Here is a 15,719-nt window from a genome sequence, read left to right as displayed (position 1 = left end):
ATACTACATTGGGGCATACAACTATAAATAACAAGTTTCCCATGCTCAAACAACTTTGTAGAGCTGTTTAAAGCCCCAATAGAGTTTAATGAGAGAAAAAACTCCTAAAAGAACTCATAATAAGAAAGATCTTTCTTCTGTTTCAAGCTGCAAGAAATAGAAGAATGAAGACCTGGAAGATTCACACAAAGAGCTTATAGGAAAGAAGATATTTGTACCAACTCAGTTGTTCAAATAATCTTATATTCAAATATTTATGAAGCTCCAAGGAAACAATTATGTATTTTACCTACACTAAAACATTAAATAATCTCATTGCCAAAGAGGCATGATTAAAGCTCCAAAAATATCCAACAGAGCCAATGCTAGAGATTCAATTACAAAATATAACAGATATTCAAATGTAGGAAGAACCATCTTCAAACACAGGCTTCCCTTAGACTCCATTGTAGCACAGAAAGAACAAACAGAATTGCAATCCTCAAGAGATTGTATGAGGAAAACTATGTAGTTTTGTTAGCTGTTGAAGAAAGAATGGTGGCTCTGTTGGCAATGATGTCTCATCTGTAGCTAATCATCCTTTAGGAAATGAAATTTATTCTAAGAAGAACAATTAATTATCTACATTCATCTCAATCTCATATAGAAGAGCTCTGTAAGCTGCTCTCCAGGAATCACTTTCTGAACCGCTTCTGAAAACCATTTGCATCACCTGAAGTTCTTCTGGGTTTAATCTACGAAAGATTGACCTCAGGACATGCTGGATCTTATCGTCTGAAATTGAATCAACGGGTTCTAATGTGCAAATGTCAATGCCAAAAAACTTTCCTTGTGTTTCTGCTGAAGCATTTGGTTGCGAAGAGTAATTTGTTGATCCAAATCCAAATCCAGTTGGTTTTTTCTTCATAGATTTCAGGGTAGAGTTCATATTGGCTTCAATTTTTGTTGATGAACTCGACTTGGATGCCCAGTACTCCGAGCAGCGACGATGAGGATCGAGGCATTCAATAAACTGTGTACAGTTTATTTTGGGTCAGAATTTAGTCGTGTAATAAGAAAAAGCAAATTACTTGTATATATATTTTCCTTCCTACTAAGGCTTTGTTTGGTTGGGTTGTTGCTTATTTAAAATGAAGTTTTAGAAGCGGATGTTGAGAAAAAGAGGTTTACTAAAACAGAGTTTTAATTATGAAATTTTGTTTGAGTAACATTTTTTTAAGTGCTTATTTTTAGAAACTGAGTTTGAAACTGAGAAGAACAATTATTACGTCCTCTGACCGGACGTAGAGTTACGTTCGGCCGCCAATAACATGTCGCAATGTGCTCTTACTCTTTACCGCGCGGCCCGACGACTTGACCCGGAGCGGAACCGGGAATGCTATGTTCGCGATTTTCTCGGTATTGCTCGGTATTTGCTCGGTACTGCTAGGTATTGCTTTGCAAAAACGAGAAATACCGCTCTGTGAAGACCAATACCATGCAAATACCGAGTTGTACCGAGTTTTCTACAACTCGGTATTTGCACGGTATTGCTAGAAAAAACTCGGTACAACTCGGTATTTGCTCGGTATTGCTAAGTATTTGCTCGGTATTGGTTATTGCCGAGCAAAATCAACCAATACCTAGCAATACCGAGCAATCTTGGGTCCGTTCCGGGTCGGATTGTCAGGGCGCGCGGTAAATAATGAAAACGCGTGGCGCGATTCTACTGGCGGCCGAGCGTAGAGTTGCGTACGTTCACCTGACCAAATAAAAGTTCTGAAACTGAATAAACATAAATCAAATAATTTTTATAACCGACAAAAAAAGAGAGTTACGTGAAAATGAATTATATAAAAGTTGTTCTTCCAAACATTTAAAAGTAACTGATTTCGAATTCTAGAAACTAAAAACAGAAAAATTAAGTTTAATCAAACGAAGCCTAAAACTCTAAGCAATTCAGAAGGTTGAGATAGAATCAATAGCCAGATCAAAGCTGTGGTTCCATGAATTTAGCTAAATAGTTGCCTAAATGGTTGCCGCATAGGATCAAAGCATACCTGATATATTGATGGGGACAGAAAACCAAACATTTCGAGCCCATCGATGCTCCCAGGAGGTTGAAGGGGAGGGAGTTCTTGGTTCATTAAGCTGCACTGCTTTATGATCTCTTGGTTTAGTCTCTCTCTAATCAAATCCCAGCATTGCGAGGGAGAAGAATGAATAAAAGTATCTTCTGGATTATCTTCCAAGGTAACCTGCAGGTCAGGGATGTTGCTAAGAAAGTAGAACACACCAAAAATTAATAAAACTGAACAATAAAAAAAACGATTTCATTGTCTGTTATAATAAAAGACTGACTATTTTATGATGGATTTCTCCAGGAAGGGCCATAGAAAGAGGGCAAAAGATGACAAAAAAAGCAAGGGATAAACTTTTGATAACAAAACCCGAAATATTTGTTGAACAGAGATTTGCTATATATATCTAAGATGTGGTAAAAACAGCCTTATATCTAAAGAAAAAGGAAATGCATGTCTTGAGATATCGAAAAATTACTATGTAACATATTAATATCATATACATGTGAATTAAAAAATAATATAAATCAGTTTTCTTAACTAAACTTGTGACCAGAACAACAACCATCAGAGAGCTGAAGAACATGGACAAGTAAATATTTTAGTGCATTAAATGAATAACATATCCATAATTAAACTTCTCCCAATTATTTGGTGCTTAACATGACAAATGTTACAACAACAACATAACAAAATAAAACAAGCCTTTATCCCACTACATGGGGTCAGTTACATGAATCTTTTTTCTCCATTATGTCTTATTAAGAATCAAATTATCATTTAAATCTGATAAAAAATATAATTCTAATACTTTCTAACAATGTCTTTTTAAGTTTACCTCAATTTTTCTTAACATAGGCCAGATCTAATATACCTACTATCCTAACCGGGTTATTAAAAGGTTGACGTTCTATGTGACCAAACCATCTAACACGACTCTCTCTAATCTTATCTGTCACCAGAGCTACTACAAACTTTTCAATAGACACTCATTTTGCATTCTATCACTAAATGTAAAGCCACTCAACCACTTGAGTATTCTTATCTCTGCAAAATATAGGTTAATTTTATGCTTCTCTTTTAATGGACATCATTCTGTGTCATAAAGATTGCAAGTCTCATCACCATCTTATAAAATTTTCTTGTAAGTTTGAGGGAAACTTTTCTTTACAGAAAAAGCTCGAATTAAACATTCCTCCATTTCAACCATCTAACTTGAATTCTACTAATAATATACCCATCTATTTCACCATCACTTTGAACAATAAACCCGAGATATCTAAAACGTGCACACTTTTGTATAACTAGATCATCCAGTATCACAATCCCACCATTAGATCTATTGCTATTAAAATTACACTTTGTTTATTCGGTTTTAGATCTACTCAAACGAAAATCTCTAGACTCTAAAGTTAATCTCCATACTTCAAGTTGCTCTCTATTCTTATCAACAAGAAGAATATCATCAGCAAAAAACATACACCAAGATACATCCTCTTAAAAATATCTAGTATGAACATCCATGTAAAGCAAAAAGTTATGGGCTTAAAGCTGATCCTTGATGTAATCCAACTGAAATAAGAAAATACTTAGTCAAACCACCCTATATTTGAACACAACCAATAGCTATAACATACATATCCTTCATTACTTGAATATAAGCATTATTAACTCTTTTCTTTTTTAGAACTCTCCAAAGTACTACTCTTGAAACTTTATCATATGCTTTTTCTAAATCACTAAATATCATATGTAGATCCTCCTTACTCTATCTATACTACTCTATCAAACCTCTCAACAAATATATTGCTTTCATCGTAGAACTGCCCAGGTAATGTTACAACATAAAGAAAAAAAAAAGGAGACTTACATGAACCAAAATTGCATCTAATGAATAAAAAAAAAGGCTCAAATTTATTTGAGGTGACCATTGAAGTTTTTTTACTGGCAAAAAGACAAACAATAACTCATAGTTTAACTGAAAAAAATTATTCTTACATAATAAATGGATGAAAATGATACAAAAATTATTCATGGTAAATATCATTTCCACTCAATGTACACATGTTTTTATCACCAATACTGGAGTGTGGAGGAAACAGAGTATTAAGATATAGTTGTGGCATACTAGGAAGGAGAAAGATTGAGCTCGTCATATCAAAGGCATTATGAGTGCATTCCACGATAAAAAACTGAAAAATAGATTTACGTTGTTTGATGATCTGATCATATAAAATGGATGGTCGAAGATGTAAAACGAACAGAGCAAAACGAGTATAGTGGAAAACTAAGAAAAGAAAAGGTACAGCAAAATTAACATGAATAAAAGCTTGATTTGTGCAAAATAGAGGCTAACCATCATTCAACAATCAATAAGAATGAATAGAGAATAATCAATCAGAAATCATAAATTAAATCCATAATAATTAGTATAAGGATAATAATGAAGATGATCCCTTTTATTTAATCATCAAGCAAATGAATGAATGATAGAAAATACAACAAAAAGGCCTGCATAGCTTTACTTTCAAACATATTACTATGATTTTTGCCGAATTCTCTCAACTTGCCTCCTTCATAATGAAGATTGAAGAGAAGCCCCAACACACCAAAAGAAATGGGGCAAGATTCAGTATAGAATATTTTTGTGTGTAGTGGGAAAGAAAGACATAGAAGTGGATAAATTATACAACTCGAGAAGACAACTAAGGTACCCAAAAATCTACCTTAAATAAAGGGCCTATAAGTCCAGCATCTAGTACTTCGGATATGTAATTGCAAGTTGTTGTTGGATCAAGCACACTGAAGTACCTGACACGACTTCGGAATCCTGAAGAGCCATTGAAACAAAACTCATTCTAATAAAAAAGAGTATTCTGCAAAATACAATGGACTGCAAATGAATTTTGGATTATACCTTTTGGGAAGATGGCTTTTGCATTACACCAGTGTCTTCCAAACATTACAGTTCCAAGATGAAGTGCCTCAACAAAGTACTTGGATTTGGTTAAATGCTTCTCCCTTTCAGCATTAGATGAACTCAACCCAGTGGAATTGGTTGAGCTGCTGTTGAAAGGCCGGTTGCCTTCAGAATTTGAATTTAATAGAAGATGTGGTTCATGTGGCTGAAGTTCAATGCCAAACAACTTTGCCGAAGACTGACTACCTTTAGAAGGAGAAGCTTCATGCCTCCATTTGCTTTGAAAAGGAGAGGAAGGAAAAAACTCAAAAGAATTGCCAAGGGGAACTGAAGATCCACCTCCAGGGCTTGACCTCAATGGTGTACTGGATGTTGCTATGGAATCATGCTCCATATCCTGTTCTACTGCAGTCGAAGTACAATATTCCTCCTTAATGCTTTTAATTTTCTCGCCATTTCTATAAGGCCAGTCTTGAATTTCATTCTTATAATCTTTGGTTAAGTTTTTCTTGCTGAGGTCCAAAAACCACTTTGGCTCCTCTTCCCATACATTATCATCATCAGAAAAGATTTTATTTTCCTTGAAAGCAATACCGTGGCGCATATTTTCAGTATATTGTGGAGTTGCTAAGTCAAGATTAATATGGGAGGTGCCTCTATTCAAGTTATCACTTTCCAATTCTGTTTTTACACGAGTTGTGCAAGATGTTTCTGGCTTCTGCAAACTTGCATTGGCTTCTATATCACAGTTATTTGTAGGCAAGCTCGGCCTACTAATATCAAAAACTGCTTCCATATGTTGTGAGCATGCCATACTATTGATCTCACTAGGACGATCAGTAGCTCCACATGAATGCCCTCCACTCTTCAGACTAAAGATCTCAACACTAGCAACGTTGATATCTACCAATCCTTTCATTGAAGTGGATGTACTTCTCTGCAATGGTACCTCGGAATCAGATTCACCTATCAGTTTTAAGCTTTCTGAATCTTCATTCATTACAATATTAGGTGAAACCAATCCCAGATCATATGAACCCCAATCTTGCACTGCACTTGCATACCCTTCTAAAGCTTGAACTAGAGTGTTCAACTGATCCATAGTGTAGCGAAAAAGGAAAAATTTTTGGTTGGGTTCACAAGAACAAAGAAGCTCTGCATGGTTTAAGCAGGCATAACGATCCAATGAGCATTCACAGCCAGCAGCAGATAGGTGAAGATCATAAAAACAGAAAAAACATTCTCTCTCCTTTGACAAATCAAAGATACTATCCATTTTCCTTGCTTTTGTAGGATCACAATGAGAATCTCTTCGTTCCTGTTCCATTTCTATTCTTTCCTGAAAACAAGACATGAAGGTTTGAATGAATACATCATGTGAAGATACTGATAATATTGCAAAAGAATTAAACACAAACCAGTATAGCCTTCGTCAATGTCCCTTCCTTTCCGCAAACACGCTGCCATTTTAAGTTACTGGGTTTGTCAGATCCTAACAGAAAAATCTCCCAGAGAGCTCTGACAGCTTCTCTTGCAGCACCCATTAATAACTTGTCATGGGAAATGGATGTCTTGCGGCGCTGTTCGCTATAAAGCTCAACCGCACACTGACCATGAGATAACCAGTCCATGGGAGCAACATTCACTGCTTCTGCACAGTTGAATCCACAATTGAAGCCGGAATGGTAAGCCCTAGGGAAGGTGAGGACAAACTCCCCTGCTTTCTGGATAGCACGGTAAACTGGAACACCCTCAGACTTTAGAACTGAAGGAGACAACTGTGTAACCTGAAAAACCATCGAGAGATTTTGTCAGAAAAAGAAAGGCATAGTCATAAGCCACCGTTTAAAAATGGAATGCTGACAGATGCTACAGCAGATGTTTATCATTTCTGAAATGGCCACAAAAGACCTGCAATGAGGATCTAGTAATTGTGTTATAATTAGCTTTACTCCAACCATTTGGGTTTGGAATCTTCCTTCTTCAGTCATTTCTGCTTAGTATTGTATCCGTTGCCTCTACTTTTGACTAGTCCTTAAAAAGGCTTACTTAACCAAGTTATGGCTCTAAATTGATGTTGGGAAAAATTTTGCTTCATGAACTGAACTGCTTGATCAAGATGGTTTACTAACGGCAAGCAGAAAGCCACATGCCAGTAAACCCTTACTTAAGTTGATATATTTTCATTATCACCATGCATTTTACTCTTTCTTAGTTAGCAGAGAAATTTGCATTCAGTTCTTAAAATAATGACTTCATAATTTGAACACTAGTATATTCACAATAAATCTAAGTTTTTGATTTCAACAACATGCTTCAAGAACATTGACTTGTATTATTTCCATGCGTTTGGAAGACTTCAGGCCAAAAGATCAATTTAAAAATGAAAAGCATAAACATTTTCAAATTGTAAGCAAATATAAAAACAAGTTGCAGAGAGGAGGATACTTAGATATTTGAGTAGTTTTAAACTTAAAGACAGAATGTAAAATGAGTATATACATGAAAAGGTTAGAGTAGTTCCAGTGGAAAATAAGATGAGAGAGAGTCGCCTTAGATAGTCTAGTCACATAAAACATCGGCCTTTAGATGACCCGGTTAGGATAGTAGACGTATTAGATTCGGTATATATTAAAAAAGGTAGGGCTAGACCTAAAAAGACTTGGTTAAAGTATTAGAAATTATCTTTTCTATTATTATTAGATTAAAATGAGAATTTGAGTCATAATAGAACACAATGGAGAAAAAAGATTCATGTAGCCAACCCCATGTAGTGGGATAAAGGCTTGATGTTATTGTTGTTGTTGTTGGAGAGGTTACAAAATTGGAAAAAAGAGCAGAAAGATAAAAATCCATTAAGGCTAAAAAATAATTAAGCAGGATGGAAGCCTAAATATAAGATTTGCAGTATCAATTTCAAATATTACAAACCTGTGTAAACTTTTGATAAGCACTTTAGTATTAAGTAGTTGTACAATTGTAAACTCATAGAATTGTAAAAGAGAAAAAAAAAAAACAGTTTTCGCACTCACCAATTCATGCAGCAAATCAGGTTGTTCCTCAAATAGTTCTGGTAAATGCTTCCTCATGGCCTCTTCCAATTTCACAGCAGCATTTCCAGGAACTCCATACCAAATTTTTGGATCACCCCAATGCATGTAGTTCAGTGAATACAGGTGGTGGTCTTCAACATGCTTTAAGATCAAACATAATATGTTCGTATAAAGAACAGTCAGACAAGCAATGTTGATGAGCTTAAAAGAATGAAATGATATTTGCATTAAATTTGAAGCAGACAGAGCAACCAAAAAACAAAATACAAAAAGTATATATGGCTATCTTAATTAGAAGCACAATCTAATTCTGATTCTCTAAAAAGGAAAGGGAATTTGATGAAACTTTACATTTGCCTTCTGAATTAGTACAACGATCGCTAAGGGCACATTTGGAAGTTAGAAAACGTGTTTTGAAATATCATGAAATTTGATATATCCATGATTTGGTTGGATGCAACTAGAAATCATCATTGATTTTAAGCCCTGCAAACGCTCTCAAACCCACCTCAAATGTAATGATTTTGTTCATATATAAAATACTTGAAAATGAATTAGTAATTTTCTAAAACATGTTTTCCATCTGCAAGGAACAAAATGATCCCTAAACAGATATTAGAAATACTAACTCAAACTCCAGATTTTATTATTATATAAAGGATACAGCAATAAAATGTACAGTTTAAGTAGCTCGTTAAGCAGTGGAAAGTTCAAAGCAAAGCACCTTTCAAATATAAGATACTAATGCTTCGTTTGGGATGACTTTCTTACTACTTCTTAAAGCAACTTTTTAGTAAAAAAAAAAATAATAAGAAAGCCATCCCAAACGAAGCCTAAATCAAACTCTATATTTTCTCCAATCAAAAGAACCACATGAAGAACATTAATTATTGTTCACGCCACTGGTTATGTACAAGAAAATGGTTAAGTACTGAAACTAAAAAGAAGAAAAAAAAAACTCACCCAACAAAATGATGAAAAGCACATCCCAATATATAGCCAAGGCACTAGTACCCCAGAAATATCCCCACTTTCAAAAGAAAGAACTGACCCAGGTAGCCTGGGAAAATTGTTTAAGTTCCATCCAGAGTAGACATGTGGATCTAAGTCCTTAGACGTTGCAGAGTTTGCTTTTGGAAACCCACTGCCAAACTTCCCAGTTTCTAAATCAGCACCATATAGTACCTGAATTTGATGAGAAATAAGATGATTATGTAAAAAAGAAACGTTAAACAAGAATTCAAAAGAGAATCCACTAACTTACCTCAACTTCATCATCAGGACTCTCAACAATCCGCCAATATTCCCCCTCAATTTCCTCCACAGAAGGTTGCCATCTCTCACCAGTTTCATCCTTACCACATGATTTACTGTCCTTTGCATATCTCATACCAAAATATTGTTCCTTAAAATCCTCAGCATACACCTGGAAGGTCTGAAGTGTAAAATCCGAACCAGATTGAAAGCCAAATTTTTCTTCTGTGTCTGAAGAGTAATCATTGGTTTCGGCAATGGTGCAGTTGTTACGTCTACGGGTCATTCCAAATCTTAAGCGCTTTCTTCTCTTCCTTTTCCTTTGGTAACGATTCCTATATCTTTTCCTCATTGGTTCCCTATTTTGAAGCTTATCAACTTGTTGAATCCTAGTTGAAAACTCCGACTGCTCCCAAATATTCTTATCTCTAAGTGGGCAAGGTGGCTTCCAAGAAGGTGGTGGAACTATGCGGCAAATGCCATATTTTCCAGCTTTAGAGCTTATACTAGCAATGTAACCAAGTGTATCTCTAAACTCCTGAAAGAAACACAAATGTGAGGTTTCTAAAGCAGATCTAAGTTGAAATAACCCTCCAGCATACCTCCTCACTAGGATAGAACACGGGAGCTTCATCCATAATAGGCCTACAAGATTCTTTGGGACACCACCTAGCCGTTACCTGTTTAGTAATCCCCATTTTTTAGAATGACACACAAGATGGATGAAAAGAAGCATACATTGTAGTTTTTAAGAGTATTAACCTCCTGAGAGTCAGAACTAACTGTACTTCCTCGAATATCATTGACTTGTTGAGAATATTTTGATTGGCGAGCCTGAAAGCAAGACAAAATCATTATATTTATTTGGTAGTAAACAAATTTAATTTCAGTGTAATAGAAAACTCAACATAGCTTTATTAATTCATGGAAACTATCATAAAACAAGGAGATTAAACCATGATGAAAGATTTCCACCTAGATGTACCCCTTCCCTAAACCTGATCGGACTTGTTCTTTTAATTATTGTGCACTTCTCTAAATAATAATATATACAAATATATATAACCTTACGTGACCGCATTGTAGGCCTCCAGACATAAAGGAATCAGCATAGCTATGCCACACAGTGTTGAACAAAAATATTTAAACTGCACGAGAAAATGTCCACCCACATGGTCATAAAAATGATACCACAATATCACGTGCATGAGATATTCAAGAGAAGGTCTAAGCCTCTTCCCAAAAACAGATAGGACTTCTTGCTGCAATTGTCATACACTTCTTTAGTTAATAATATCTTATAGAATCTTAAATGACCACCACTGCAACACACAACCCATATAGGAACGGCCAAAGTTATACATCCATGGGAGACAATTACGGGAGAACTTTGGGCTTGCTTAAGTATAACAAAGATCAACAATAACAACCACCCATGGCAGCCAAATATCCTTTGGATGTTAGTAAAATAACTTGAGGCCATAACAGGGAAGCCAACCAAATCCTACTAAATTATTTTATCACTGACTAAAGTTGAAAGTATGGGAGTTTAACTCACTTTTGAGGCGACTCTTAGCATGTCTCAATTTAGGGGTGTAAGTGAGCCGAGCCGGCTCGTGAGCCGGCTCGAGCTCGACTCGTTTATGGGCTCGTGAGCCGAGCTTATCGAGCTCACGAGTCGAGCTAGAACTCGAGTTCGAGCTGGAGCTGGCTCGGCTCGTGAGCTCACGAGCCAGCTCGAATAAATATTAATATTTTTTTAAATAATTTTATTTTATTTATTAAATTTAAATACTAAAAAAATTAATAAAAACAACCTATGTTTTATTTACATGTTAAACATTTCATTTTTTTTTATTTTGATTAAGTTTTAAAAATCCCTCTTACGTTTTCAAAATCCTGTCTAATTTTTAAAAATCCAGCCTAAATTTTTAAATTCCCGCCCATGGCTTGAGCTCATTTACAGTGAGACGAGCTCGAGCTCGTTTTCCAACTAACGAGCCAAGCTCGATAAGGGCCTAAACTCGACTCGACTCAACTCGTTTGCACCCCTATCTCAATTTAATTGTCTAAAGCTCAACTAGGCAAGCAGTTGCATGGGATTAGTATAATGCAAAAATATTCATGGTATGCGAAAAAGGTTGTTTCATATCAAAACATTGAAAGTAATTGAGGTTCAAAAGTATCATGAAGGACAAACTTATACCTTCATTGGCTTTGCATTATCTAATTCCTCCTCAGAGCTATACTCAAACACACAATAATCAACTCCATTCCTCCTCCTCAGGGAGCGTTTAACTCTAAGGAGACTGTTACCACCATCACTATCAATTTGCATTGGTGGAGTCACAGTATCTTCCATACAATGACCAGAGTTGACCGCAGCATCCTCCGGATCCTGCCTGAAGTCACAAACCATATTATGCAAAACAACTTCTAGACTTCCTATACTTGAGCTGTTTGCTGTACAGTTTGGAGCATGTCTGCAGAAGAAATAAAAATTACTAACATGAAGGCTGTGAACTCTTCATATAAAGGAAAAGAAGTGTATATAGTATGGAATTCTGTGAAATAAACAAAAGCAGTAAGAGGTTTGCGGAAAAGTTACAAAGACAGAAGTAGGGTAATCATAATGAAGTGCACAAATTGAGAAATAACCAGTAGAGGTTCACCATTAACGATTCAGTTTAGTTCCAAACAAATAAATATTTAAACTCAGACCAAACCAAACAGTTTAATAAAATCTGAAACCAAATCAAGCCATCAATACAACAAAACCAATCCGAATGGTCTATTTTTATTTTCGGTTTAAAATAAATCTTTAGAAATTGCTTTGTTGGTTATAATTTGATTCAGCCAGCTTGATTTACTATGGTTATAAATATTTTTCAACGCTTTGGTCTGGCTTGGTTTTACAGATTTGTTCTAAATTGAAGGATAATTAAAGCATCTATAACACTTCATAAAATTATTAACAAGTTTGGTTTGACAGGTTTATTTTAAATTTAATCTTTATGTTTGATTTAGCTACAAGATGTTCAACTTCTAGCATTATAAATTATACATATTACGCTTGATCATTTTATTATATTTGTCAATGAGATATTATTATATTTGTCTCAATACATATACCAACTTGAACATGCAATTGAGGTGCTTCAAAGCCACATACAAAAATGTTCTCTTCGTTTTCATCAATCATCGATTTTTCTCGAATTAAAAAATAGAATGTTCGGTAACCATCATTAGACTATCTTATTAAGCACTCATCTATTGTTAACAGAGTAAATTCATGAGTATGATAATCATCATTAGCCTTATGCCAGATATTAGGAACCACCTCGACGAATCCTTATGCTCCAATTATTAAGGTCTACGTGCTTAATCTTTTATTCAGAGACAACTTGATGAATCCTCATTCCCCAATCATTTAGGTTGAGGTGCCAATCTATTTTGCATAAGTCTTATTGAACAAGTTCTATCCATATCACATTTAGCCTATCCTTTATCTTCATAATCAGATGACATCAACAATATTTATTCATCTTACTGATGTATTTTTATTTTTCATGTTCAAAACACCGAAGTCTATTCTTCATTATTTTATGTTCAATAAATGCTACTCCCAACATCTAACTAGTATAATTACTTCTTAATTTATCTATACTAGTTTTGCTACACATCTATTATAATATCACACTTTCACCACTCTCAATTAGACTATCAATGCTTTCTTTATCATCAGACAATCAATTACATGCAATATAACCGACCAAAGTACAATTTTATAGAATTTACGTTTAATTCATCATCATCATTTGAAGCAGGTTATAAAAATCCTCATTCCTTCATTCATGTTGAGAATCACTAATTCAAACATATTCTATTTTTCACATAGTTTCTCTCAATCTACTATTACACTTATTTCACCTGATGTTTCATTAAATATAATTATGTCATTTGCAAAATTTAGGTACCTCATTTTGAATATCCTTTGTAAAAGAAAGTAATAAATATATATTTAAAATAACTAACACTAATTTTTTATATAGATGCATATTTAAACAAATATGCTTCCCATAATAATTTCTTAAGCCCCACAGCCAAAGCAATGTAATCAAAGTAATATATATATATATATATATATATACAAACTAGAGAATTATACCATACATAACACAAGTGTTTCTTCTTTTCCACAAAAAACAGGATTTGACAAGAGATTATAACCCTCAAACTCCACCATTAAAAAAAAAAGTGTGTATATCATCAGAGCAACAGCTTGGGACAACTAACATAATAAGATTCTTAAATCCATCATCTTGCTCAGCCATCAAGGCTCCTTGACGAGTTTGTTTACTTTGTTAATAACTAGAAATAATTAAATAACCAAGTGTATCATGGTTCACAAGAGTCTATACATTTTTCCTTCAAAACGATCAACAGATATAAGAGCAAGACAATTTCTCCTTAAGTAAAATTCAACTGATTTAGGTAATATACATTTTCCTCTTATTTCATTCCTGTTTTCAAAACAAAACTTGAAAATGCTACCCTTTTCTCACCCTCAAACAATCTCCAAACCCTGAGTCTCTCTCCCCCTTTTTGACAACAGGATAATAAATCGATAGTGAGTAATAATATTTAGTAAAATTAGCTATTTATTAATAACTGCAAATGTCTGATTCTTACAAAAGGTTCCTCCAAAAATCTATCAAACTGATTCAAAAGCATACAATTTAATGTCTCTAGCAGAAAAAAAAAACAATTACTTCCTAATGATGTTTAATTATACATATAAAGTAATGCATAACAAGCATTAGATATAAGCCAAAATCTGCAGGAACAAGAGATGGATATCTATGGATCTAACATTATGGATATCTAAGTTAGATCTGCTTCAACCAAGAGAAATATCTTCAAAACACACAAAGAAATAGAACAATTAAAAAAAAAATACAACCAGAGAATATAAAATTGACTAATAAAACCTCTTTGTGCAAAATTCTAGAAAAGAAACCTAACCTTAATCAAAGCTATTCCATAGATCAGAAAGGACTACCAACCCAGACAATGAAATCCCTTAAAAAGCCTCACCAGACGAAATCAACCAACATATAATCAAAACCCTTCTTCAAATCTATCAGAACCAGAACAATGCCATGATTAGGGCTTTAATAACCTAATTTCATTCCCAATATCCAAATCCCAACTCATCTCAATCAATCTCCTACCAAAACCTGAGCATTAAAGATCAACAGATCCCACCAACCAGGAATCCCCAACCCTAGCACTTCCAGGGAACAAATCTCTTGAATTGAAACAAAAAAGTTTATGCTTTTCCAGAACCAAACAACCAATATTCTTAAATCCAACCCCAAACTGCAACTAACCTGTCCACATAGTCAGAAAAACATGCAAAAAATCTAGCCAAAAAGATAAACAAAAGGACAAATTATAAGAAAATGAAAGATTTTTCATCAATGGAGATGCTAGAAGAAAGCAAGCAGAGAAAGACCCAATATACCGTTATCACGTATTGCAGGGACGTAGAATTACCAATGGCTTGTGAGGCATTTAATTTGATGGATGAAAGCAAACGTAGCCCTAAAAAGATACCTTAAAAGCAAGGAGATAAAAGAAAAAGATTTTGCAGAAAAAAAAAATTTTTTTTGAAACAAATACTGAATTTTCTCACCATCTATTTTATTCATGGAAGCCCGAACATCCCTCTCCAATTCTTAAATCTTTTATTTAATTATCTCTTCGTTTTTTTTCTAAAAATAATAATTTTGATTAATTGTTTCCTTTTATATCTGATCTAGAAAACGGTAAGGGTCAACCCCACTTCCACACGATTTAACCGAACGGCCGAATCCAACCAGGCGAGGATAGAGAAGAAGCAGCCCGTTGGTTTGCTTTTGTCCCTGACGATCAGTTTATTTACTGACGGTCAAAAACCTTCCAAACTTTGCTTCGTGATTCGGACTCAAAAGAAAATAAAAGAATTATAATTCAAATAATTATTATAATAAATAATAAGATGAATTAAAAAATATAAGAAATATATTAAAGAAATACATAATATAAGAAAGTGAGATGTTATTTTAATACTTTTAGCAACTATGTATTTTCTCGTAAATAATAATATATTTATATTAATAAATTTTTTTATGAATGACTAATGAGTTAATAAGTCGAGTCGAGTTGAAGTTGACTCAAATTTGACTTGTTAGCTCATTAGTTCAATTCACGATCATTTATCAAGCCGAATCAGAGCCGGCTTGACTTACTTATATGACTAAGGTTTTGTTTGAGATAGCTTTTTTAATACTTTTTAAAACTGCTTTTTAATTACAAAATTTATTGAATTATAAATTTTTCTACTAGAAAGATATTTGGAAAGTAGTGAAAAAGCTGTCCCAAACAAAA

General features: G+C 34.2%; 1 protein-coding gene across 2 annotated transcripts; it reads right to left on the bottom strand.

The window, feature by feature from the left end:
• Positions 1-211: 211 nt before the first annotated feature.
• Positions 212-15,103, bottom strand: LOC110111388 (lysine-specific demethylase JMJ18). Of its 2 annotated transcripts, none has more exons than XM_028694358.1 (12): positions 14,986-15,103; positions 11,494-11,770; positions 10,050-10,121; positions 9,890-9,967; positions 9,298-9,825; positions 8,997-9,218; positions 8,013-8,174; positions 6,399-6,767; positions 4,978-6,319; positions 4,787-4,890; positions 2,040-2,237; positions 212-1,012 (listed from the first exon to the last, which is right to left on the bottom strand). In XM_028694358.1, the coding sequence occupies exons 2-12, from the start codon at positions 11,704-11,706 to the stop codon at positions 614-616; spliced, it is 3,687 nt and encodes a 1,228-aa protein (XP_028550191.1). In that variant the 5' UTR covers positions 11,707-11,770; positions 14,986-15,103; the 3' UTR covers positions 212-613. The 2 variants fall into 2 exon arrangements, with proteins under 2 accessions (XP_028550191.1, XP_020698892.1); XM_020843233.2 differs by lacking the exon at positions 14,986-15,103 and adding an exon at positions 14,815-14,978.
• Between the last annotated feature and the right edge of the window lie 616 nt (positions 15,104-15,719).

This window comes from Dendrobium catenatum, unplaced genomic scaffold (assembly GCF_001605985.2).
Source record: "Dendrobium catenatum unplaced genomic scaffold, ASM160598v2 fragScaff_scaffold_464, whole genome shotgun sequence".
NCBI lineage: Eukaryota > Viridiplantae > Streptophyta > Magnoliopsida > Asparagales > Orchidaceae > Dendrobium > Dendrobium catenatum.
This window is presented reverse-complemented; position numbering and strand designations above follow the sequence as displayed.